General features: G+C 40.7%; 4 protein-coding genes across 5 annotated transcripts; 3 read left to right on the top strand and 1 right to left on the bottom strand.

Annotated features, from left to right (window-relative positions):
• Positions 1 to 4,309, top strand: prdx1 (peroxiredoxin 1). 2 transcript variants are annotated; one of them, XM_030075013.1, is made up of 6 exons: positions 1 to 150; positions 1,400 to 1,516; positions 1,737 to 1,890; positions 1,983 to 2,105; positions 2,387 to 2,517; positions 3,812 to 4,309. In XM_030075013.1, the coding sequence occupies exons 2-6, from the start codon at positions 1,411 to 1,413 to the stop codon at positions 3,892 to 3,894; spliced, it is 597 nt and encodes a 198-aa protein (XP_029930873.1). In that variant the 5' UTR covers positions 1 to 150; positions 1,400 to 1,410; the 3' UTR covers positions 3,895 to 4,309. The 2 variants fall into 2 exon arrangements, with proteins under 2 accessions (XP_029930873.1, XP_029930874.1); XM_030075014.1 differs by having other exon boundaries at positions 85 to 150; positions 1,404 to 1,516.
• A 1,026-nt stretch (positions 4,310 to 5,335) lies between these two features.
• On the top strand, positions 5,336 to 10,866 carry zte38 (zebrafish testis-expressed 38). Its single transcript, XM_030075271.1, has 12 exons — positions 5,336 to 5,523; positions 5,820 to 5,964; positions 6,421 to 6,484; positions 6,687 to 6,723; positions 6,847 to 6,867; positions 7,036 to 7,062; positions 7,216 to 7,283; positions 8,145 to 8,293; positions 8,444 to 8,664; positions 10,457 to 10,505; positions 10,593 to 10,633; positions 10,771 to 10,866. The coding sequence occupies exons 1-12, from the start codon at positions 5,473 to 5,475 to the stop codon at positions 10,816 to 10,818; spliced, it is 921 nt and encodes a 306-aa protein (XP_029931131.1). The 5' UTR covers positions 5,336 to 5,472; the 3' UTR covers positions 10,819 to 10,866.
• Positions 10,867 to 10,877: 11 nt separating this feature from the next.
• On the bottom strand, positions 10,878 to 18,572 carry aldh9a1b (aldehyde dehydrogenase 9 family, member A1b). Its single transcript, XM_030075270.1, has 12 exons — positions 18,449 to 18,572; positions 18,047 to 18,262; positions 17,433 to 17,578; positions 16,886 to 17,015; positions 15,435 to 15,569; positions 15,073 to 15,269; positions 14,222 to 14,362; positions 13,756 to 13,944; positions 13,529 to 13,616; positions 12,859 to 13,000; positions 12,381 to 12,493; positions 10,878 to 11,730 (listed from the first exon to the last, which is right to left on the bottom strand). Exons 2-12 carry the CDS (start codon positions 18,225 to 18,227, stop codon positions 11,636 to 11,638), a joined length of 1,557 nt encoding a protein of 518 aa, XP_029931130.1. The 5' UTR covers positions 18,228 to 18,262; positions 18,449 to 18,572; the 3' UTR covers positions 10,878 to 11,635.
• Positions 18,573 to 18,830: 258 nt separating this feature from the next.
• Positions 18,831 to 24,589, top strand: uck2b (uridine-cytidine kinase 2b). Its single transcript, XM_030075172.1, has 7 exons — positions 18,831 to 18,969; positions 21,349 to 21,508; positions 22,325 to 22,421; positions 22,627 to 22,769; positions 22,940 to 23,037; positions 23,163 to 23,211; positions 23,399 to 24,589. The coding sequence occupies exons 1-7, from the start codon at positions 18,865 to 18,867 to the stop codon at positions 23,533 to 23,535; spliced, it is 789 nt and encodes a 262-aa protein (XP_029931032.1). The 5' UTR covers positions 18,831 to 18,864; the 3' UTR covers positions 23,536 to 24,589.
• Positions 24,590 to 24,812: the final 223 nt, after the last annotated feature.

Below are 24,812 nucleotides of genomic sequence, written 5' to 3'. Positions count from 1 at the left end.
ACACGGACCGGCTGGGAGGTGGGATGGAGCGGCTCCCTGCATTATTTTATCGCGAGAAGTCAGCCGCTGAATAAAATCTGCAAACGAGACTGTCAGTCCGACCACTCTCCTTTTTCTCTTTCCAACCGCCGTGGTGTGAGCTAACCAGAGGTATGTCTCACAAAATACACTTTATCACTTGTTTTTTCTGTCTGTATTATCATTGGTACAACTATTAAGTTTTGTTTGGCTTTCTTTTATGACCGGCGGTGTTAGTTTCACTTATGTTCACATGTTGAGTTCAGGCTCAACAAGTGGGTTTTCAGAGAATAGACTGACGTTAAAACAACAGGATATATAACATTAGTTTCTTGAAACATATGTGTTACAAGATACTTAGGTAGCAGCCAAAATGTTAATTCTTTGTTACTCGAGGTTTTGACCGAAAAGCCTATTTCCATGAAGGAAAAAATGCGACATTTTGGTGGTGAAGTGACAAAGTGAAACAGGCTGCTAAAGTGCGGCCAAGCGGAAAAAACAAAAAAACAAAAAAACTCCGATGATTGCATGCCTTGAATATACTGTACCGCAAGTCTGCTGGGGATTTGCATGAAGAGAAAGTGAAAAAAAAAGGATATATAAATCCATAAACTGTTGACCGGAAACACCTGTAGAGAGAAGTGGGATTGTAGCCTAGGTTTCTGTTCTGATTATGGCCAGTTCGCTAGAAATAAAAAACATTCTGCCTTTCAGTCGCATCTGTCTGAGGTTTAATGGGATCTCTCACGACAAATCACTGCCATATTTCCATATAATGCTATGTTTTTTGTGTGTCTGCACTACTCTATAGTGAGTTTTTACTGACCTTTCCCGAGATTTTTTTTTTTTTTTTTTTTTTGTCTGGTATCACACTAATCTTCTGATACAGTAATATTCCTATAGACTTAACTTTTTGCTGGTTATGGCCAGTTTGCGAGAAAAACATTGTTTTTTCCATCATATATATCTGAGGTGTGATTTGATCTGTCATAATGACACTATTCCCATAATATGCTATGTTTTTTTGTGTGTGACTCCATAGTGAGCTTGCACAGTCCTTTTACTAGATTGTTTTTATCTTTACTGGTATCAAATTAATATTCTGATGCAGTAATAGGCTTAACTTATTGTTTCTGATATTTGTTTAGTAAAGTCATCGGGTCCATATGCATCATTCTTTCACAAGAGATTGCACAATTGTGCTGTTGAAATTAAATCATGTGAGGTAGACATGGTTTCCTTTTACTGTTTAAAAAAAAAAAAAAAGAAAAAAAAGAAAGCCTGCGGTGAATGTATGATTGTCTCAACAGCAAAAAAAAAGCACAATTGTGGCTTTGAGATTGTGTGTAAGACAATCCCATTTCCTTGTGCTGTAAACCAGTCAGACTGAAGATGGCTGCAGGCAAGGCACAGATTGGAAAGCTGGCCCCAGACTTCACAGCCAAAGCGGTGATGCCAGATGGACAGTTCAAGGACCTGAAGCTGTCAGACTACAGAGGTACATCTCATCTGCTGCCGGGTGGATGCACTTTGATGGCGCTCTCCTCTGAACTGTGACTCACTGCTTTGTGCTGCCACTCAGGAGGCAGCATTTACACTACTGAAGAATATTGATTGAACTGTAATGATCACTGGTGCATCATTGTGTGACCAACTCAAAAGCTATTTTAGAGATCAGTTGTGCATCTCCATATATTTTTGGTTTCTTTTTGTTGCAGGGAAGTATGTTGTCTTTTTCTTCTATCCACTGGACTTCACCTTTGTGTGTCCAACTGAGATCATCGCTTTCAGTGATGCTGCCAGTGAATTCAAGAAGATCGGCTGTGAAGTCATCGCTGCCTCAGTCGACTCCCATTTCTCCCATTTTGCATGGTACATAACAGGCTTTCAGTTTTATTTATCAGGTGTGTTCACTGGTACAAACTCTGATTGTGTCCTTTCTGTGCACGTGTGTGTCCTCACAGGACCAACACACCACGCAAGCAGGGCGGTCTGGGTGCCATGAAGATTCCCCTGGTAGCTGACACACGGCGCTCCATCTCGACAGACTATGGGGTGCTAAAAGAGGACGAGGGCATCGCCTACAGGTGAGAATAATAATGTGCAGTTGTGCTGTTTTACGCTTCTATGCTTCCATCAAGATCGCTTTCTTAATAATTCTGTGTTGCAATAGTTTTCAGAGAAAGCTGGTATTGTTTTTTTTTTTTTTTTTAAAAAAAACATATTATCAAGTATCAGGAAGAACATGGATTTGCCCCTCCTAAAATGCACAGAAATAGACTACTGCACTTTTCAATGGTTGTTTTTCAGTATAAATAAACCTAGTTGTAAACACAGGCTGATAAACCACTTTTTAACTGTGTTTCAGAGGGCTGTTCATCATCGATGACAAAGGCATCCTGAGGCAGATCACTATCAATGACCTCCCAGTTGGACGGTCCGTCGACGAGACTCTGCGTTTGGTCCAAGCCTTTCAGTTCACTGACAAGCATGGAGAAGGTAAGCTGCTACTGCCATCCTGTGACATTGCATCATGGTACTACTGAAACTGCAATGATACAGGTGTTACCCGTGCTTTATAGCAGTGGTTCTCAAACCTTTTTCAATAATGTACCCACTTTGAAATACTTTCTCAGCCAAGTACCTCCTGATCAGTGCCAAAAAACTATATAAAGGAGTCCAATACAGTGCCATCATTGTGTGAAATGACAACCTGATATTGACAGTATTTTGTTGGCTCTGTTTTTGCTTTTGTTTCACTTCTTTGTTGTAGAAGCTGACAAAGCTTCTACATTTCAACCACAAATCCATGGTCTTGATTCTAGTCTGGCTTCCCGGTTTTCATTGAATTTATTATAGCATAGGGTAATTATTTTAGGAATTATGCATGACTGACAATTTTTTGAATTAAATTTTTAAAAAATCTCACATAACTGCAGTACTCCAGTGTACCCCTAGGGGTACGCGTACCCCATTTGAGAACCATTGCTTTATAGCATGCGATACTGTGCTCAAATGCATTAAACCATTTTTCATTGGTCTCCTAAATCAGGACAGCAGTTTTAGTTTTGCTTTGAGAAGTTTTCATCTGTTGAGGAAACTGAACGTACAAATGGTTCAAGAGTTCACACTCTCATCTATACTAATAATGTGCTGTCCAAATTGTTGCACCATCCACAGAACTTGAATGTAGTCTCTCCTCTAATAAACACACTGCTTTCACCTTCTTCCAGGTGAGAGAGAGACTAGTGGTGCCATATTTTGTTAGAGAGGGTAAAGGTCATATCACCTCACCCAGGTTCAAAGGTTGTTCCTCTCAACCAGGGCCAAGATTCATCTTGACTTTTCATTTTCCATCTATAGGCAGAGGTGGGGTTAAATCTAATGCTTTGAAACGGCTGGATTTGAGAAAGGACCTGTAAATCAGTTGTGATTTACAGGGTTGGCATATGCAAATCTTGCATCAGGTGAAAGTAATCCATTTGTTTAGTCAATGCAATGTGTATCTATTCATTAGTGGTATCGAATAAAAGGATCAGTTGAAAGCAATATTAAATATGAGTTGTGGCAACCAGCATAGGTAATGAAAAAATCATGAGACACAGCCCTTACTTTAAAACCCAGACTAATGGGTGTTATATATGGAAGTATTATATAACACACATACACAGTGTTTAGGTGTGTGTGTGTGTGTGTGTGTGTGTGTGTGTGTGTGTGTGTTGGGGCTCTTAATGGTGGTGTCTTTGCTGCGCCATCTACTGGGCTGAGACTCACTGCAGGCTTATCTTTTCAGTCTGTCCTGCCGGCTGGAAACCAGGAAGTGACACCATCAAGCCAGATGTCCAGAAGAGTAAGGACTTCTTCTCCAAGCAGTAATCAAGCCTTGGCCAGTGTCTGCAGCCTGCTGTAGGAGATTGGTGTTAGAGATTACATTCCCAGAGAACAATATTTAATTTAAGTCAGCCGTTGTGCCTGTGGAAGAGTGCACTGAGAGACAGTTTTAGCCAATATCCCCTGTGCTGTGTATCATGTGTAGAGTGGATATTACGACCAAAGTGTATTTAGCTTTTGTATGCGTCTGTCTGAGCTGAATATGTAGTTGTTCTTGTATGTCCTTTGATAATGTAGGCCTAAGTTGGACAGAAGACCACAACAATGGCTTAATGTCTTTAAAAAAATATAGAGAGAATGAAGTGGCAAACATCTCTTTCATTAAATTGTGCTTTTTTTTTTATATACAGTTAACAGCTCAAATGTTCTTTCATCAAAATAAAGAATATCTTAACACACATCATTGTCCCATTTGCTTATACAAGAAATTTTATCACCATGAAGTTGTCAGGGTGTCAGGGGTGTTATATTCCACTAAAAGCAATGGCACCAGATGAGGATGCCACACATTCTTTCATTCTGTGGTCCACCTAGCCTGTAAATCTGAGGAATGTGGAGAATTGTACCAAAAGCGACTGATAATCACTGTTGCTGTGGTTTTGTATGTAGTGCTGAATTTTCTGTTCCTTTATTTTCTAATGGTCTTACACCAGTGCCTGTTTCGCTCCATGGAGGTCCAAAGGTATGCACATTTTCAATACAACCAAACATAATACATTATGCCACTTTAACAAGGAGCTGGAATGTACACCAGCATTTATTATAGGCTCCATCCCAGTTTCCACATGACTGGAGACCACTCATTTAGAAGAAAAACACCTTTTCACCACTAACTTAGAGTCTATGGGGCAATTGTATTTTTTTTTTTTTTTTTAATAACTGAATGAGTTTTATTATAAAAATAAAACTTAAATATGCTGTTCCACAGAATTTCTATGTTTACAATATAGATGACATGAGTGGACACGGGGGATGGGGGGAGCGCATTTTATGCCATCTTCAAATTAAGAGCCCACTTTTTTCTCTCTCTCTCTCTTTTTTGCGTTCAGACTCCTTTCACAAGCAAGTTACCCTTTGAAATGTGAGTTTAGCTTAGTTAATTAAAAAAAAAAAAAAAAAAAAAAAAACTCTAAGCAAATGAATAAAACAATCCTGGAAACAAACAAAGAAGAACAATAAACATTCTACCCCCTTCACTTTTAAAATGTAATTACTATACTATAGGCTACTATACTTATACTACTATACTAATACATACTGCTGCTGCTGCTTATAGTACTACTTTTGGCGGGAATTATTTTCTGGAAAGTATGACATTTGAGTGAGTAGGTGGCTTCAATATTCAAATGTTAAAGATTGAACCTGTCTTACTGGACTATATAGTTTGGAAACAGTGAGTGTAATAAGCGAATTCGTCAGCCTTAACCCTAACATTATTACCGAGTATCGTTTGTTGATAACCGAGCCGACAGAGCTGCCTTGTCATATTTCAGGTCAGCTAGCCAACTTTTAAGTTATTTGTTAGCTTTCAAGTTAGCCAACTCTCCACAGAGACAAGAGAAAATGCCAGCCAGGAAGACTTGCATCAAGAAAAACCAGGAGAACGTCGTCCAGGTTTGTGAAACACCTGTAGCTGATGTAAATATGTGTACAATAGGACTCACCGGGTCAGCTTTCTATTATTTTGATAACTTCACGTCATCATTTTGTAGAATTAGCTTTGGTCAGTTTGTTTTGGTGAACGCTGTAGCTCAGTGCGCTTGCGCCATCTTGTGACCGTTGCAAACATAGACATAATATACGTATACGTATATTATGTCTGTGGTTGCAAACCCTTCTCAAGTAATATGATTTTCCCTGGGCAAGAACAAGATTTATTTATATTTATTTTTCCCCCCTCCCTTTCAAAGTGGACTAGTTTATTCCTGAACGACCTGAAGACCGAACAGGAGTCCCTGGTGTTCGTCAAAAGGATGATGGCGCTGGCTGTCTCCTCCATCACCTACCTCAGAGGGATTTTCCCAGAGGACGCCTACAGATCACTGTACCTAGAAGGTGCTTCACAAAACCCATGGATAGCCCGGGGAACTGTGGGATAAGTGGGATTTTGAGAGGTGTATTCCAGACAAGGAAAGTCAAGGAAATGTTAAACTAGGAGCTCAGTTCTCAAGGGAAGTCACACTGTCTTTTTCCGACCAGAATGTTTTTCCCAAGTTTTTTTTTTTTTTTTTTTTTTTTTTTTACCTCCACATTAAGTGCATTAGATTTAGGGTTTCAGCTGATTCTGCCCAACAACAAATCCAAATATAGTAGAGAACACTATAATTTATCTCTTAAGAAAAACAGCATTATCAAACCAATAACATTATGTTTTTAGGTCATGATGCCTGTTCAAATAGGTTCTGTAAGTTATGGGAAAAATCTAATTTCAACAACCTTGTGTCATTCACAAGTAAGGACAAGTGTAATTTGTAAACCCTGTTGTCTGTCGTTTCATTTCCATTTCATCAGACTTATGCGCCAAAGTTTTACGAGAGGACTGCAGCACACTAGGTGCCTGCAAAACTGTGAAATGGTGAGTGTGACGTTGCAGTCAAAATGTATTTGCCCCGTGGCTACAGTACAGTACAGTCTCATTCTCAAATTCACATTCCCTAATTTTCAAGTTAAACACATTTTTAGAACAAATAACCACCAAACATTGAAGTGCCATCATTTGGTTGCTTGCTGTAGTTGATGCTTTAATGCTTTCCACTTGTCAAATTGCTTTTCTCAAGGATGATGGGCTGCTTTGAGGCATTAGAGAAGCGATATGTAAGTTAATGTAACCTTGATTACTAAATTGCCAAATTCATATTATTTCATAAGGCCTGTCTCTGGCTATTATGATCACTATTGAAACAAATTATCCTATTTTTTAATTCTGTCCTGTAACAGCTCCAGCTTGTGTTAATTGGGGTAAGTAAATCAAATCAGTCACCAAAAGTCATAAATAAGCATTGGTTTCCTGTTGGCTCACTGTTATGTTAAAATGTAATCATGTTTATTGTCCTCTGTAAAGTAAATTGTCTTTTTCATGTGTAAAATATGCTCCTCTAGTAAAATAAGTATATTACTGCCCTCTAGGTCTACACCAATCCAGATGACCCAAATGTAAGTTCTGATGTAAGAAATACTGAGCGACTATATGTAATGATTACAAATGGAAAACACACAGTTGTCTCACATTGTGTCAAGTGATATTCTACTGTGTACCTTGACCAACATTAAGAGACACTTAGGTTTAATATTTTTCTCTCTTTGCAGAGCATTATTGAGTCCTACCAGTTCAAATTGAAATACAAAGATAAAGGACCAGAGATGGACATATTCAGGTGAATACCTCACAAACAGTAACTGACACACTTTGTTATGCAGAGTCCCTCCCCAGGAGAATGAGAGAAGAACAAGAGATAGTGTCTTTCCAAGACTTCAGAGTAGGGATGGGACAATAGATCAAAATTCAGTATATCACAATATAGAAATGTGGCAGTATGTACAATGGAAAAGAAAAATTAATTGTGATATTAGCTATATTTTATTCTGCCTACAACAGTAAAATGGCTTGCCCATCACAATTCCACAAGTTTCCCACTGAAATTATATTATTTGTACTTTGTAATGACATTTTTAAAATTGTTAACCTTCTAGTAAGCCAGTGCCATTACTAGAAAGATTTGACTCAGTAATAAACATACTTTTGCCCAGTCATACTTTTTTGTCATTGACCTTTAATTTATAAAGCCTAAACCCATATTGAATCATAGCCAACAAATGTCTTTGCCATTTTCTTTGTTGTTGGCTGGATTGTGAAACATAAAAGCCTTAATTGTCCTTTAGTTTTACTTTACATTTCTCCTAAACACACACCACACTCCTTGGTGAGTTCTTAATTTCAAGATTTAACCCCTTAACTGTAGATAAAATTAGGTAGAAAATTAAGATGATGCACCAAATATCTTAATCCATGTACAAATCACCCCAGTTTTAACCACTCCTGAATTTCCAACATCAAATCATGGTGTACTTTGAAAAACAAATTCAGGAATTGATTTTTATAGACATGTACAAAATTTGCTTCATCACCTCCAATTGTCTTAATCCATACCCATGACTCCTTCATTTTTTCAGGGTTCAGTTAAATTAAGGGATTCTGTTTCCCAGTGATATTAACACCCACCGACTTTTAACCACAGGAACGAGAATGCAGAGATGCGGGTGACAATAGAGGACACCAAGAAGGCCTCAGTGCTCCTCATCAGGAAGCTCTTCCTGCTGATGCAGAACCTGGATGCCCTTCCCAGCCAGGTCCACCTCACCATGAGGCTCTACTACTATGATGACAGTAAGATTTTTTCCCATGAACTGCCAGCCAGAATAGCTGAAATAACCTGACATTCCCTCTTCTCTATGTTGTAGTTACTGTAAAAAAAAAAAAAAAAAAAAAAATCCTACCAAGTTGACTCATTGTAATACTCCTGCTCTCCTTTCAAAGTCACACCTGCTGATTATCAGCCACCAGGCTTCAAGGAGGGTGAATGCAGCAGCCTGTGGTTTGAGGGCATGGCTGTGCACTTCAGGGTAGGTGAGGTGCAGACGGCCTTCCACACCCTCAAAGTACGTGTGGCAGCTGAACAAAGACGGCTGGACAAGCTTCAGGAAGGAGAACACGTGAAGGAGAACAAGCAGGAATCTGAAAAATCTGGCCTGCCAGCGGTGAGAGGGGTCAAGCTGGGCTCTAATATTTTTATGGTTCTAATATTATTCTTCTATTATTCTTCCTGAAGGGTCCTCTGTCCCTGTCTATTTTAAAACCTCTCTCTGAGAAATTATATAACACCAGAGCTTTTACAGATTTTAAGGGTGTTTTATTCCATCAGTAACATAGGATTACAGTTACAGTATATAATGTAAAAAATAAAAGTAAAGTACAAAAGGGGGGAAACTGGTCTGGTTTGGACTTTACATGTCTTAATTGATTTAATATATGGCTCAGAATCAGACTATGACTCAAATTCAGTCACCACTAATTTTCCTACATCTATATTTTGTTAAGCTCTAACTTTGGTTAACTGGCTGACATTGATGGTCCACAAAACTCTTGATTTATGGTGTTGTTATGGGAAAGAGTCCGGTGGCCTCAGTTTGGTTTATCTCACCAAAGAGAGGGTTTTTTCAAGGGGTTGTTTTCCAACAACTCTTACCAGTTTTCCAAAAGTGCTAAGAAGACACCTGTAAATTCAGTTCGCTGTGAAGCCCAAGTATTCAAAAGTGCAGGCAGCGCTTGAGCATAACAGGTAGCTGCTCTGTGGTGTGTGGCTTTGAAAAAGAGCCGTGATCTATGGGAAGCGTGGTTTATATAGGCCTCCACCGCAAGCCTCACACGAGGGGTCTTACAGGTGAGATGTGCGACCTGTGGCTGATCAAACCGGACAAAACCAATTTCCAAGAAAAAAGGTTCATCTGCACAAAATGCAGAGAAAAACAACAACTTTAATATTTTTCTTGAAACCACTATCACTACACTACACCTCTCCCTTTCACCATCTTGGAAGACTTACTTTAGGTTAGAATCAAAAAATAATCATAACAATAATTGCACACTTTCCTCATCTCTTAACAGCAAAAAGTCAGATAATTCCTTATTGTTCACTGAGTGATTATTCACGGTGAATGGCTCCACGAGTTGTCAATTCACAAACGTCCAGTGTCTGTTGCTTGTGTACAGCTGGCACAATTTGTACTCCATAGTGGGTGTCATTTCAGATGTCACCTAGTACAATACTTAAATACTTACAATACTTAAAAACCTACTTAAGTAAAAGTAACATTTCTGACTTAAAAAAAAAAACTCACTGAAATACTAACACACTAACAAACAGTCAGATTGAATGTCTCACTGTGTGATAACTTGTCTGTTTTACTATAGAATATAATCTTATAGTACACCAAATCTTTCTGCTGTGTGCAATACACTGATGTCCGTTTATAGTATACCAATTTAGTTTTTACAGTACAGCAACTCTTTTCCCAATGTGTAATATACTCATGTCTGTTTTATAGAATAGCAGTTTAGTATTTTTAGTAAAGAAACTTTTCTGAGCATGTGCAATATATTCATGTCTGTTTCATAGTATATGTGACTTTTTATCTATTGTATTTTTGCTGTCAGTTTTTATAGCATTTTCCATTATGGTTGTGAGCTGGATGCAGCAAAATCTTGTCCTGCTGTACGCTTGTCCTGTGTAGAGTCTGAATGACACTAAAGTGAATCTTGAATCTTCAATGTCGTTAGTTGCTCCCACTCTCGCTCCTTTTTTTATCTTTTGAAGGAGAAGCAAGTTCACTAACAGCTGCTTCCAGCTGGCCCAGACACCCTGTCCTTAAAGCGCTTAAAATGGACCTGTCCAGTTCTGCTCAATGTTCTTCTCTCTGTATAGAACTGATTCTCCTTTACTGTTCGGTGCATTTTGCCATCAGTTTAGTATCTGTATCCACTTTGTTGCAGGATCCTCATGAGAAGAATATGGACAAAGATGACCTACCTTCTGAAGACGGTAAGGAAACGTGCTGCACCACCACCATGTTACCAAGGTGTAGAATTTATTGAGCGTGAAATTCACTCTTGACTCCACTTTGACCAGAGTCTGCACAATTCAAGAAGCCCCAAAGGCCTGTGGCAAAGGTAAAGTTGTAGTCAAAGGGATGATCACAGCATGATTAAATCAGATGACATGTTGCCATGTTGTACATTTGGGTTTTATACAAACAAGAGACATTCATTTTGCTGCCTTGCATGATTATGATGTTTTTCCATCTCAGAGAATAGGTGTTGCCAAAAACCTGGCTAAGAAGAAAAGAAGAATTTAATCAGCACATCCCACTAAATCACACAACAACACAAAGATGAATTAAGTTTGCACTCACTTTATTATTAATGGGTTACAAAAGATTATTGAATGTTACTGTGTTGAGTGTTCAGTAAATGCATCTACCAAATTCCACCTAACAAGATATTATTTACACAGTTCTAACTTATATAATTTTTAAATTGTACAATCCAGATAAATTGAGTTTACTAGTGTATATTTATAAAATGTATGTTTTCTTGCACTCTTCAAAAAAATAAAGCTTGATTTGTAAACATATTTTGTTTTTGTATACAAATAGTGTAAAAATATATTTGAATTGTTCTCTATATGAGTGAAGGACAATAAACTAAGCAAAGCAAATTAGGGATAGTGCAACTTAAGTACCACAATGTGCAACTAACATTTCATAATGAAGTAAGCAGAATCAAATAAGGCTCAGTAAATATTAAGAATAATCCCTGACTGGACACATTTGGCACAAATGACAATCTTCTGTAATATTATAGAGCCAAAAAACAAAAGATGAGCTCTCAGTGCTGGGCGGAAATAGCAACTCCATCCCTGCCTGCATTCCACTAATTCAAATATAACATTCCTCCAGTTCCCCTCCATTTCCAGAATTATTCAATTAGGCAGAAATACATTTCCCTAATTCACAAAATATTACTGGAGCTCCCTGATCAGAGCTCCTTCATCCGCGCTCTTACTCTGAGCACCTGACGTGTGACAGACCGGTTTTGGCTGGTGGACTTCCCATCCGTGACCAGACCATCTGTTCGATTCTCTGGGGTCGGCGGCACTGCTCCAACCTGTGTCTAGAAGAGGCTGTCCACATCACCCATCTCCACGAACACGGTCTTAAGCTGGGAGTAGTACTCGATGGTCACCTGGCCGTTCTCCCGCCCAATACCTGGCAAATGTAAGAACTGCTGACTACCAGCATTTGCACTTGCAGACAAAGTGGTGATGCTTTGACTGAGAACTATTCATACTTTCATTTTTAATAGGTAAGCACTCTTCACAGACACCACATTGGTTAGTTTTTGAAGGCACAAGGGTGATTTTGCAGGGGAGCACTGTGTGTGATCAAAGTTGTTTTCTTCCTGTGCTTCGTTGTGCAATCAGTTCATTTTTGCGTTATTTGATAGTGACAGTAGATTGAGACAGAAAAGGCAGGGGAGGGAGAGGGGATGATGTGTAGCAAAGGCCCCGGGCTGGATTTGAAACCAGGCTGCTACAGAAAGGACTTTTCCTTGATGTGTGTAATGTGCTTCTACCACGTGAGCAACCAGGGTGCCCACAAACAGCTCATATTGTTTCCTCTAAACTGCCCTGATTACTTAACAGCCTGGATACTAAGATGATGAATGTCAAAGAGTCTGTGAAACCACAGAAGATACTGTATTTGAAGATAAATTTGGTAAATCTCTCAGTGATTAAGAACTTACCCCACACCATCTGAATTGTCCTAATTAGGCAAAGGGTGTCCATCTAATCCTTCAAACAGACTAAAATACTCAGAATCATGTGCAAGTGTCATTTGGTGCCATGAGACCATACCTGACATTTTGAAGCCTCCAAAGGGAACCTCCACTGGCGTGATGTTGTAGTTGTTGATAAAACAGGAACCAGCCTTGAGGTGTTCAACCACACGATGAGCTCGCCTCACATCCCTGCGGGAACAGCAATTCAGGTGCAAAACATCCTGTTACAAGTTGTGTGGATTTTCCCTTATCAGAATATGACTCAACACAAAGTTTAAATGATTAGCCAGTGAAGCAATATTATGTAAATACTGATGGTTTTGCAATAGTCGAGGGAGTTCAGTGGGCCATCTTGTTATACATTTCAGTACTTCTGTCTGTGTTTACTGACCCGCCAAAGGTCATATTTTGAACCCTGATATAACGCCTGGTCATTGCACTGCTCTCATTCCAAATCTAAACTCTCAGAAAAACGCTTCAGACACATTCTCATGCCGTGTAAACACATTTTTTGGCCTGGAAAATCATGTTAGACATCCTCGATACATGCCAACCTAGTGAACACCCCTGCAGCCAGACCCATGGTGGTGTCATTGGCTCTCCGCAGCACCTCCTCCTCTGTGTCAAAGGACAGCACAGACATGACAGGGCCAAAGATTTCCTCTTTCACACAGGTCATCTTGTCTGTGCAGTCTCCTGTGGGACGACAGAGAGAGAGAAAAGAGAGAAAGATGTGAAAACACCAGTGTGCACAGTGACCCTAAGAAGTCATCCATCTACTGTGCCTCCAGAAAGTACTGAAGCCCCTTTATGCTTTTTGTAGTGTTACAGCTTGAATTCAAAGTGGATTGAGATTTTCATCAACTGTCTAGACAGAACACCACAAATAATCCAAACATAAGCTTTCATTCACCGAGTAAATACTTTGTAGAGGCACCTTTCACGGCTTGGAGTGTTATTGTTGAGTCTGTCTGGCTTTGCTCTGCATATCTAGATTCTGGGATTTTCTTCAGTCTTACTTGCAAATTTGCTGAACCTTACTTGAATGAGGTCAAGCTACCTTCCAGTCATCTTCTTTGCTTTGCTCTAAATCTTGCCCAGTCATATTGGCCAAAAAGTACTGAGGACTGAATATGAATTAACTAAAACATTTCAGCTTTGTTATTTTCACCATTTATAAATATTTATGAAAAATAAAATGAAATATGGAGCTATGAGGCTTACCCAGGACACATGGCATCATGTAGTATCCGCCCTTGAGTTTGGGGTCCGACGGGACAAAAGGTTCACCTCCACACAACACTGTGGCTCCCTAGAATTGGTGCAGTGTTCATATGGGTGAGATGTCCCACATACTGCAGCCTAATTTAAAACAGTCTAAATCTGAGTGACTCTTTAGAGGTGCATAAACGTGGCTGTTATATAGCAAATATATTTCTGCTCAGTCACACCTCTTTCTTTGCCTGTTCCACAAACTCTAGGACTCTGTGAAGATGCGGCTGGCTGACCAGTGCTCCCATGCGGGTGCTCTCTGCCAGGGGGTCTCCTATCTCAATTGCTTGGGTCCTCTTCACCACCTCCTCCACGAACTCAGGCAGAATGTGCTTCTGAACAAAGACCCTTGTACCATTGCTACAGACCTGTGGTGGATTTGAAACAAACAAACAAATGAACAAACAAACAAACAAACAAACAAACAAACAAAAAAACACGTTTTAGGATCAGTGTCATAAAAAGCACAGACATTTGTGGAATCTTATTAGTTGGATCTGCATGTGTATTTTTTGGTTTTGACAATACGTCACATATTATGTCAGTGGTATTCCTGCATACCATATGGGGTTATTAGATACAGATTTTAAGATGTGAGCATTTTATGAATATATGCAATATAAAATGTCCAAACCAGCACAGTACCTGGCCTTGAGACAGGAAGTTTGCCATGAGAGCTCCTTTCACAGCATTCTCCAGATCACTGTCCTCAAAGATGAGCAGAGGAGATTTCCCACCGAGCTCCAAAGTCACCGGCTTCACCCCCTTGGATGCCATTTCCATAATCTGCAGGACAGGACAGGTTAGGTAAAAGTCCGACAGATAACTATTGCTGTCAGGAATATTTTTCAACATTTCTTTCCTCTTGTAGATTTAGTATCACATAATAAGTAAGGGTATAAATAACAAGTTTCATCACAATACAATATTATATTGATTCTTTGGACAATGACACCACCATATATCCTTACTCCCTTTTTCTTGTCTGCTGGCCACTGCTGCCATTATCTGCCTGGTGCTAGCACTATTTGAATGTTTAGGAAGGCGGTGTGCTTGGACAGAAATGGTGACACAGATGTGCCATCGGAATTCCAACACAACAGCATGTCTCTGAGATGACAATATGGATTGATATTTTCACTTAATATCCATTATATTGGATCACTGATCTTTAGATCGGCATATTGATCCAGATCAGTGGATGGTTCCACCCCTAATAATAGTAGTTTTTGACTTTGACCTAACATGCAGTGGTCATTCAGTGGTCATTCAGAGTGTACACACTTCAGAGTGTACACACTCTGAATCCAACTTAAGTTACACCAAGGATTTTTAGCTATTCATTTTTAACACCCTGTCAAGAATGAATAGTCTTCTTTTTAACCTTGATCTTGCTGTTTATCAAAATGAGAGTAAAGAAAATTTCAAAGTGCAATGCTTATAAATATGTGAAAGGGTGCGTGGACTGTTGTCCCATATCTCCATATCACACTCACCTTCTTGCCTGTGGGTACACTCCCAGTGAAGGACACCTTAGCCACGTCAGGGTGGTGGCACAGTAAGCTGCCGGTCTCCTGACCCCCCTGCACCACGTTGAACAGCCCCTCAGGAGCCCCAGCCTTGGCATAGATCTCTGCCAGCATGACTGCTGTCACAGGTGTCACCGGCGACGGCTTGAACACCATGGAATTACCTGTTTTAGCAAATAAACACAATTTATATTGGTTGAGTTTGACTCAAATAATCAATATTTAGGAGTGAACTTGGAGTGAGCTGATAGCTTTGAAAGTCTTTTCAAAGTAGAACACTATTAAATAAATTGGACAGTTGTCTGGAACAACTTGGAGGAATCTCATACCACAGGCCAGGGCTGGAGCTGACTTCCAGGCAGCTATCTGGAATGGGTAGTTCCATGCACCAATGCCCACGCAGACTCCCAAAGGCTCCCTCCGTGTGTAGGCAAATGACCCTCCAGGCAACTGGACATGTTGGCCTTGACCGGTGAAAAAATAAGTGTAAAAATGAGGGTATAGTAATGAATAACAATAGTTCTAATAAGGTCAGCGCTTTTATCAAACTAAGTTCATCGAATGTTTCCTAATCAAGACAAACAAGACACAGAAATAAAGCCACGCAAGAAGAGAGAAATAACTACATGGCCATAAGGGGGTGAGCGACAGTAAGGGGTGAGGTGGGGGAAATAGGTTATACCAACAAACCATTTACTGAACCATAGACCATATATCACAAACAAGATTAACAGCTGATTTCTGACTCACTTACACGGGTACATTATTTGTTATTTGCCTGGAAAGTGGCCACTTGCATATTTATAGTAAGATGAAAGGTAGAGCATATACAAATCTTGTTAAATCTTGTTTTTCTTCAATGTAGTGCTAGGTGATACATCAATATTGTATCAATACTGTGATATGAGACTAGATATCCTCTGGGATTTTGTATATTATAATATTGTGATATGGCATAAGAACTGACTTCTCCTAGTTTTAAAAACCGCATTATAGTAAAAAGGTGCAAATTTGTGAACTTATTAAACTGTTCTAGCTGTTTGGTTATTTGCCACTAACTGCCTGCTCATCACACCTACATTGCTATTGACTGTTTTTCAAAAATCTGATTGTGTAAATATCGTATCAAAGCACCAATAGTCATCCCTACAATAATCTAACAATATCGATACTGAGGAAATCAGTAAACGATAGTGTGATATTTGATTTTGTCCATATTGCCCAGCCCTATATAAATGCTAAGTCTGTAGAAATAGGTCTTAAGATGTAGTTGAAAAGATGACACAAATATCTCAAATGTGTTACTAAAAAAGAACAAGCTGATTGGTACAAAATGTTGACACCACATGTCTTCATCAGCAATATTATAAATTTAGCCTTTGCTGTCCCCCATACACATGATGGCAGTGCCTTTCAATGTCATGAGCTGAGACCTGTATAACCTAAATTTAATCATCAAAACAATTATCTGAAAAGTAAATACCATCTGATATCGATGTTCAGACTCTCACAACATTTCACACTGGAAGCCCATATGGCAAGCACCATACACTGTCTAGCATAATTCATAATTTATGCAGAATTCATTCAAATGGAGAAGGGGAGATTGCAAGCAATAAGACATTTTTCCACTTACTTCTCCAACTAAAACCCTAAATGAGTGACTTCAGAACAGATGATGGGTAAGAATCAAATCCCAGCTCTTTGCTAAACTTTGTTTATCTAGTGACCCTCTGGATGATAAAACAAGACTGAGAGGTCAGACTAGTGGCGCACCAACCTGCCAAAGTGCTGGCCAGGCCTGCGTAGTACTCTATACACAGTCTGGCAGAGTCCACATCCAGACGGGCCTCTGTGATGGACTTTCCATTGTTGACCACCTCCATCTCGGCTATTTCCTCTCTCCTGCTCTGTTCATGACAACATGGGAAAATTTGACATAAGAATATTACTGTATTGTAGCACAACATGTGCACTGTATCAAGTACACAGCAAAATCGGAGAAAGAAAACTTACAGATGAGTGTATGCTATATTGAAGATTTTTTAAAGCTTTGAGACAACTGAGATGTGGAGTGTGTAACAAAGGCTGCCACTCAACATCAGGGGGATGCCTTTTGTATTTAGCACATCCGGTGTATAAACAATTATTCCCACTCTCAAGAACTGTAGTCTGCATTCAGTTATTTACAGCAAGTAAAAAAATGATGCTTGCAAGTAAAAAATGATGCTCTGGGGAAACCAACCCATCAATGTACTCTCTGCAACAACATGTGTGCCAGTGTCTGGATTACTGAGGATAAACCAAGCAAACAAACAATCAAACACCTCAATAATGAGCGCAGCCTCTATCATGATCCTCGCCCGCTCCATCCCAGACATCTTGCTCCAATGGCCAAACGCTGACTTGGCATCTTTCACAGCCTGGTCGACCTCCGAGGCACCACATGGCTCCAAATGGCACAAGACGCGCCCTGCAAAGTCAAGCACAATCACAACAGCCAAGACCACAAGTTAAATATAAATATAAATATAGGTTACACCAACAATCTGTCTTTGGCAAGGTCATCTCACTTGACTTTCTCATTCATTTAATCATCATTCAATGTAAACCATCCTTACATATATCATTGTGTGATCACTGGGCAGTAAATTGAATATGGCATCTGCACTGTAGGGGCTGTAAGGTTGGTGGGTTTCCCACTGAGACCACCACTGCTAAAACTGTATACACCCAATGCCCTCTACTATAAAACCAACATGCTCATTTGACTTTCTCTGGTTACATAAGGGTAAGACAATCAGCTACAATTAATATCGCTTAAGATCAAATATAATGCTGCATTTCAGCCCCTTGAAAGACTATAATACTTTACAGATTTTCACAGAGCAATGATCAAAGTCCAGTACTAAACAGTCCGTATGAGGCCTGAGAGCTGTACCTGTTGCAGGTTCATACACGGGCTCCTTGTTGCGTTTCTCTTGGCTCCTCATTCTCTTGCCAGCCCAGAAGTTCAGCGGGACTCTGATGTCCACATTCCCCGAGGAGGCGCATCGTGTCGCCGCGGCCAGGGGAGCAGCACTGGGCCGCAGCCGCAGCGACGAAACAAGCCTTGGGAGCATAGTATCCACCGGACCTGCTGGACCTCAGGGAACCTCTGCATATAGGTCAAAACACACATTGTGCGGATCTTTACTATTGTTAAACACTTAATCAACGTTACATCAAAATAAAAGTCGTGTCAACCCCAAACAATATTCACTCTCAAGTGCACCAAGAATACACACTTCTTGCTGTGTCATTGATCTCGTTGTGTCGTTTGAATCCTGTTACTTACACTTACCAGAACAGCTTCCTTCCTACTTAATGTTATTGTATACAAGACGTATCGAAATAAATTAATATTGTGAATTTTGGGTACAAGTTATGTTTAGCAGCTGCATTACTTGCAGCAGATTCGACAGTAGGCGGGACAAAAATAAGCGGTTCTCATTGGCTGCTCAGTCGACGCAGCGTAACACACGATTCGATCTTTTAGTCGTCAATCAAAAAACGGACCGCACAAACTAAGTTTTCAAAATTACAAATCTCATTTAAAATCGGTTGACTGCACACCATAGTTGGAATATATTAAAATTCAATGCAAACTACCAAAATATCAACAAAAAACAAATGTATTTAGAGAAAACTCACGCAGTATGGGAGGAGCTACAGGGTGCTGATATTCGGCCACAGGCGTTCAGACCGCACATTGCAAGTATGGCCGGCGACAGCGAGGCACATCTAAGGGACCGGGGCGAAAACAATAACAATGTTCGACAGCCTTTTCTCATCGGTGTGTCCGGAGGCACCGCCAGCGGCAAGGTCGGAATAGTAGCTAAATATTTTGGTGATTTATATGGCTTGTCATGTCATGTATTTTGATTTAAAACGGCGAGTTGCTGGATGGCCGTGTGCTGACGGTAACTCAGTTGACCGCGTGGCTCGGCTGCGTAACGATAGCGCCTGATTGACAGTTCTCCAGAGCTACCATCTGTTTAACACCCTGCTATCCGTCAGCACAACTTTCTTCTACTTGCCTTGAAAATTCTGTCTAAACTCCCAGGTTCCGTATTACCATTTTCTCCACCTTGATAACTGGATTCAGTTTGTTAGCCGACTTGACTCGCCCTGTCGACGTTGTGATTTTTGATGTTAGCTTAGCCACCTAGCATGGCTAAATTCCATCACATGCTAGCAGCAGCGCCGGTATGCCCAGACAAAGCCGATTGATATCTAACGGCTAACGTTAGCTTGTTAGCTTGGAGGTGAGCTTAAGCGGTTGCCCGTGTTTGCAAACAACTCCTGGCAGCCCGTCACCACTTCCCGCTTCTTTGAAGACAGTTATAAACATGGCACAGTTTAGTTGAAGAAAGTAACGTTATACACATTTCATTTCGGGCTCTACACGATGATGATGTTTGGTTTGAGGAGAAAAAAAAAAAACGTTTACAGTAAACCGGCGCCAGCGGGAAATTGCAGTGTATTCGGGATTTCCTTTGTTCTTGGAGATTCCTGTGACAAATGCAGTAACCACGTGTAGCCACGCAGATTTGTGACATTTTAACGTTTCATATCGATTTTTTAGTCGATCACATCAATTCGGGATTTATTTTTCTAAGAAAGTCGAGCAGAATTTCGCAGCCTAACGCCACAGTCGTCTTTTAGGGATATGTGTGTGTGTGCGTGTGCGCGTGTGTGGGCGATGAGGACGTTAGCGGGTGGACGAGTTTCTTCCCACACCTCATGCCAACAAAAACGACTCATCAACGTATTTCTGTTTTTAACGACTAACTCACATCAGACACTGGTGTGTATTTTGCGCTTTGTTGGTGCCTGGTAACTTAACTTCATCTGGCACAAAGCACAGATAGGGAGTGCAGCATATGGCATGTGAACATCACGGTCAACTAACTTAACCCTTTAGACATAAATCGACGACTACTGTTTTGTACACATTTCAAAATGCCCTATTGTAATCAGTACATTTTAACGCATGGATTATCTATATGGGGGTCTTTTATTTTGCCGTTTCCGCTGTCCTTGCCCCTCCTCCCTGGATTTGACCCAGATATCCAAATGAGGTTAGCCCATGGCACAGCGCCAATGTTTTGCTCCTTGAAACCCCTTACATGGGGCTGAGCAGGAGGGCTGTAGGTGATTTTTTTTTTCCGACATCATTTGTGCTCAGTTAGAAAGTTGGCTAATGTGAGGAACCCATCCTCCTTTGGCCTCAGGTGTTGGATCACCCAGTTTGCTCTGAATGATGTAATTTTAGCCTCCTTGTCTGAAATGGAGCACCCCACCTCAATGCAGCAGACAGGCAGCACAAATGATATTCAGTGCTTTTTTTTTTTAATCTAAAAATTTGTTTGCCTGATCATTTGGCCTGTTGCCTTTTTCACTGTTGATTTTGAGGGAGAAAAGGCTGCATCTTTTTATTTATCATAATTACAGTATGTATTTAATTTGCCTTTCCAGTAATAATTTGTGTATTTGATGACACTGCAGATGGCTTCATAAAAGCCAGCGCAGTGGTGAACAGGATGTGATTTTTTTTTTTTTCCCCTGTCAGAAGCCACGTGTGATGTGCTCAAGTCCCAAACCCCCCTTGACTCATAGTGTAGTGTGTAGGTGTGTGCTGACGTGACCTCCTCGCTACAGAGCAGGGGCATCCAGTTTCATTGTGACTCTTTTTCATGGGCACAAAAGCGCTATAGTCGGGGGCTACTGGAGAATGCCGCGTCAGCACTGGCAGGAGATCCATTTAGTTAGGGGAGCAGCCTGAGGTCAACAAGGACAACGATGGTAACGCAAAGGGCAGTTTACCTGAGTCAATGTTCAGTCCAGTTCATGAAGGCCCACCCACACTAGTGGTGATGAAACTTAACTGAAACTTAATGTTGAATGCTGTACCCATGTCTGAAGTTTTTCGCCAGATTAGACTCAGCAAAGACAGTGGGTCTGCCGGGAGGCAATGAAAATTCAACTTTGAGACAGTAAAATTAACTGTTAACTGCAAAACAGTTACTGTTTAATCCTGAATGATTAGTGATGGTATGAAAAACTGGCTTTTCTCCAGATTCTGTACTGTTGGCTCCTTTGTGTATTTACCCTCCTCCTTATATCCTGTCATACCCTGTTTACTTTCCTTTCAGGGCCTAATCTTTTTTGTTTTTCTTTTTTGTATCTTTATCTATGCAGTCATCAGTATGCGAAAAGATTATGGAGCTGCTCGGGCAGAACAAGATTGACCACCACCAGCGGCAGGTGGCGATCCTCAGCCAGGACAGCTTCTACAGAGAGCTCACGCCAGAGCAGAAGGCCAAGGCGCTGAAGGGCCAATTCAACTTTGATCATCCAGGTACTCAGAATTCGTATGCACACCAGGATTTAAATTCACATACAGCAGGCAGATATCTGTCACTGCCCCCAGTCTTTGCCATAACTCATACACAGCGGACTTAAGGGAAAGTTGCTGCTATATTTAAGCCACTTAGTTCTTGTGTAAGCAGAGTTGGAGGGCAGATGTGGATCTCTGAAAAATTTTCACATAGCTTTATAAACTGAAAGGTGTGGTAGTTCAGATTGGCCAAAGCTGCCTCAAGATTGTCCAGATTAACAAAAACACAGGCAGATGTCTGGGCTTTGGAAAACAGTGAGGTAGATTTGCATTGCTGGCATAGACTGACTGGCAAAAGGATAGAGAGTCAGTATCTACAAATATACTTTCTTGTGTTTACCCAGCAATATGAGAATTGCCCCTGTGATATGAAAACTATTATGTTCTTATAATGAGGCTTAAATTCAGCAGCATGCGCCATGCCTTGCTGCCACGTTGCTGATGGTTTTCCAAACACATTTTGGCAGAAGCATACCTGATCCATTTTTGGAGTCTGTCTCTGCCTTCCCTCGCCCCTGCTTCCCTTCTCAGCTGATTTAAACCCAGTCAGCAAGCCTCTCTGAGAGGCAGCTGTTGTAAGGCTCACAGACTGAACCCAACAGCTGTTAACATGAAACTGACTCCTCAATTAGCTACCAAATGTGCAATCTGCATGTGAGCCAGTGTTGTTGGCTGCCCACGTGTCCATGGGTTCGCACTAGTTGGGATTAGTGAGGCTGGGTAATGTGACATCACATGAAGATCACAACTGACGCTTTGTCTGTTTCTGGTCCTCAGATGCCTTTGACAATGAGCTGATCATGAAAACACTCAGACAAATACTGCAGGGAGAGACTGTCCAGATCCCACTTTATGACTTTGTCACCCATTCCAGGTGAGCACCTATCTCTACTGCTCCTGGTTTGCAAGTATTGTCCTTGTGAGTCCCATACACTTTAATAGAAAAGTTTACTGGAAGTGTTCTTGTCCTTGTCCTGTCATTTGTGATTGTACTTACAACAAGTATTGCAACGTGACACATTGACTGAATGCCTGCAAGGAAATAGACACTGAAAAAGCTATTTCCCTTTGTATTCCAGGAAAGAGGAGTTTGTGACAGTGTACCCAGCCGATGTGGTCCTGTTTGAGGGCATCCTAATGTTCTACTCCCAGGAGATCAGAGACCTCTTTCAGATGAAACTGTTTGTAGACACAGACCCAGACACAAGACTGTCACGCCGAGGTTTGTGGGTGTAGCTTGATGATTCTCTTGTGGTACTTGGAGTGACTGGATCAGCAGTAATCCGCTTAGCACACACACAATCTATGTACCCCCTAACTAGACTGGTTTCTTTTGTTTTTAATGTCAGTTTGATATTTCTGATGTGTGCAATTTTGTGTACTTTTTTTCAGTGCTAAGAGACATCAGTGAGCGTGGAAGGGACCTGGAGCAAGTACTGACACAGTACATAACTTTTGTTAAACCGGCCTTTGAGGAGTTCTGTTTACCAGTAAGTGCTTTTGCTAGCCTGCCAACCATCTGTATTTATGCTTCTGTATTTGTGCATCTGGCTGTAAGGGGGGAAAAATGTGATCTCTGGTTATTTAGTATTGGGCTCATCTTTGTTTCCATTAGACCAAGAAATATGCAGATGTGATCATTCCGCGAGGAGCAGATAACCTTGGTAAGGCCTGGGCTGTAAATGCAGCTGTGGTAATGTATTGAAAGGAAATAATCAGCTGTCCTGCACAGTTATATCACACTATGCAGATTAATCTGGGGAAAAGTTTCTTCTCCTGTCATTTCCTTGTGGAGGGTTTTGTAGAGTCTCCTGTGTAACGTCTCCCTCTCCTCCCCCCCCCCTCTTGCAGTGGCCATCAACCTGATAGTACAGCACATCCAAGACATTCTGAACGGTGGACTGAGCAAGCGTCACAACGGTTGCATGAACGGTCACAGCACTCCACGGCAACGACGGACATCAGAGTCCAGCAGCCGGCCACATTGACCTCACCACACCTGTCTCCTCAGGGCAGGTGTAGAGCTGTAAATAATGCCTGTCGGCATCACTGTATTTAAGAGGAAAAAAGGAACAAAAAAATGCAAAAAGAATTGAAATGCCTTTTATTATTACACTATTATGACTACTCTTGTTATTAGTTACTTCTATTGTAATTGTTGAATTGATTTAGAATTCTGTCGGGGGTAAAAGATATGGGCATGCTTTTTCTTTTACTTTTTTTTCCTCCCCTCCACAACAAGACCATGGGTTGAAATTGATCCCATGTCTTTTCCTCCCTCATGACATTTTGTTTTTATGTATCCCCTGCTGCTGTGAGAATTCTTGCAGAAAAAAAAGAATAAAAGGGGGGGACCCTTTTTTTTTTTTTAATTTTATTTATTTTTTAAAATGTCTGATAAAACTTGAACCCGTGATGGCTGGGGAAGCTGATCATGTTTGGAGTTCCAAGCAGGAAGAGAAATAGTTTGAAGAGGAGTTTAATAACCCAGGATTTCACTCTGTATTTCTGTTGACAATCTTGGGAGGGTTTCCTACCCCTTTGTCAGTGTTTTTGAGTTCTTACACTGTTATTTGAAATGTTTTACTCCAGAGATCTCTGTGTTTACCACATGCAATCTTTCCACTGCGTTCATTAATGCCTGCAGCAGCACCGTTCACACTACATGACTTAACAGTTCTGATTGCCACATGCCGCATCATAACATGACCACAGGTACTGGAGGATTAACAGCCAAAGGCTGAGAGATTCACATGATGACTGCTACATTGATTCAGTCCAGGGTGTTAATGGGTGTTTTGACATTTTTGGACACTTTTCCCCCCTCTTTTCAGTGGCCTAGGTTGTGTGAAATATTAACTCTCAAATCAAAGCTTCTGAACATAAGTGCTCCTCTTCTGTGATTGATTTAGCATTGTATTTTCCCATCTGCAACTGGGGAATTGATATTTGCCTATATTATTTACATCTTGTATATTCTGATATACCCTAATTATGTCAAGGAGATTTTACCATCATACACAATAAACATCCAGCTCTGAACTGAATAAAACCAAGTGTTACATATGCATACTCAGGTTGACACTACCATTTAGAGTGCAGAGATTTTAGAAAAGTTGCGGGGGGGTGGGGGGGGGGGGGGGGGGGGGGGGGGGGGGGGGGTACTACAGCAATATCAATCTTGACCAAGAACCACCAAGACCTACCACAATGCCTCTGCAAAGTTGCCTCAGGTGAAAATGTAAGTATCCATAATATAAACCTC

The sequence above is a fragment of the Myripristis murdjan genome, chromosome 17 (genome assembly GCF_902150065.1).
Source record: "Myripristis murdjan chromosome 17, fMyrMur1.1, whole genome shotgun sequence".
NCBI lineage: Eukaryota > Metazoa > Chordata > Actinopteri > Holocentriformes > Holocentridae > Myripristis > Myripristis murdjan.
This window is presented reverse-complemented; position numbering and strand designations above follow the sequence as displayed.

Bases quoted from the DNA above. Each gene is read 5' to 3' on its own strand.
- aldh9a1b (XM_030075270.1), bottom strand. From the start codon at position 18,227: ATGCTCCCAAGGCTTGTTTCGTCGCTGCGGCTGCGGCCCAGTGCTGCT. The intron at 17,016-17,432 runs GTGTTTGATTGT...TGTCATGAACAG, and splicing joins AGGCTGCGCTCATTATTGAG to AGCAGGAGAGAGGAAATAGC. The intron at 13,945-14,221 runs GTACTGTGCTGG...AATCCACCACAG, and splicing joins ACTTCCTGTCTCAAGGCCAG to GTCTGTAGCAATGGTACAAG.
- uck2b (XM_030075172.1), top strand. From the start codon at position 18,865: ATGGCCGGCGACAGCGAGGCACATCTAAGGGACCGGGGCGAAAACAAT. The intron at 23,038-23,162 runs GTAAGTGCTTTT...TGTTTCCATTAG, and splicing joins TTGAGGAGTTCTGTTTACCA to ACCAAGAAATATGCAGATGT. The intron at 23,212-23,398 runs GTAAGGCCTGGG...CCCCTCTTGCAG, and splicing joins GCGAGGAGCAGATAACCTTG to TGGCCATCAACCTGATAGTA.
- prdx1 (XM_030075013.1), top strand. From the start codon at position 1,411: ATGGCTGCAGGCAAGGCACAGATTGGAAAGCTGGCCCCAGACTTCACA. The intron at 2,106-2,386 runs GTGAGAATAATA...ACTGTGTTTCAG, and splicing joins GACGAGGGCATCGCCTACAG to AGGGCTGTTCATCATCGATG. The intron at 2,518-3,811 runs GTAAGCTGCTAC...TTATCTTTTCAG, and splicing joins CACTGACAAGCATGGAGAAG to TCTGTCCTGCCGGCTGGAAA.
- zte38 (XM_030075271.1), top strand. From the start codon at position 5,473: ATGCCAGCCAGGAAGACTTGCATCAAGAAAAACCAGGAGAACGTCGTC. The intron at 6,485-6,686 runs GTGAGTGTGACG...GCTTTTCTCAAG, and splicing joins GCCTGCAAAACTGTGAAATG to GATGATGGGCTGCTTTGAGG. The intron at 10,634-10,770 runs GTAAAGTTGTAG...TTTCCATCTCAG, and splicing joins CCCAAAGGCCTGTGGCAAAG to AGAATAGGTGTTGCCAAAAA.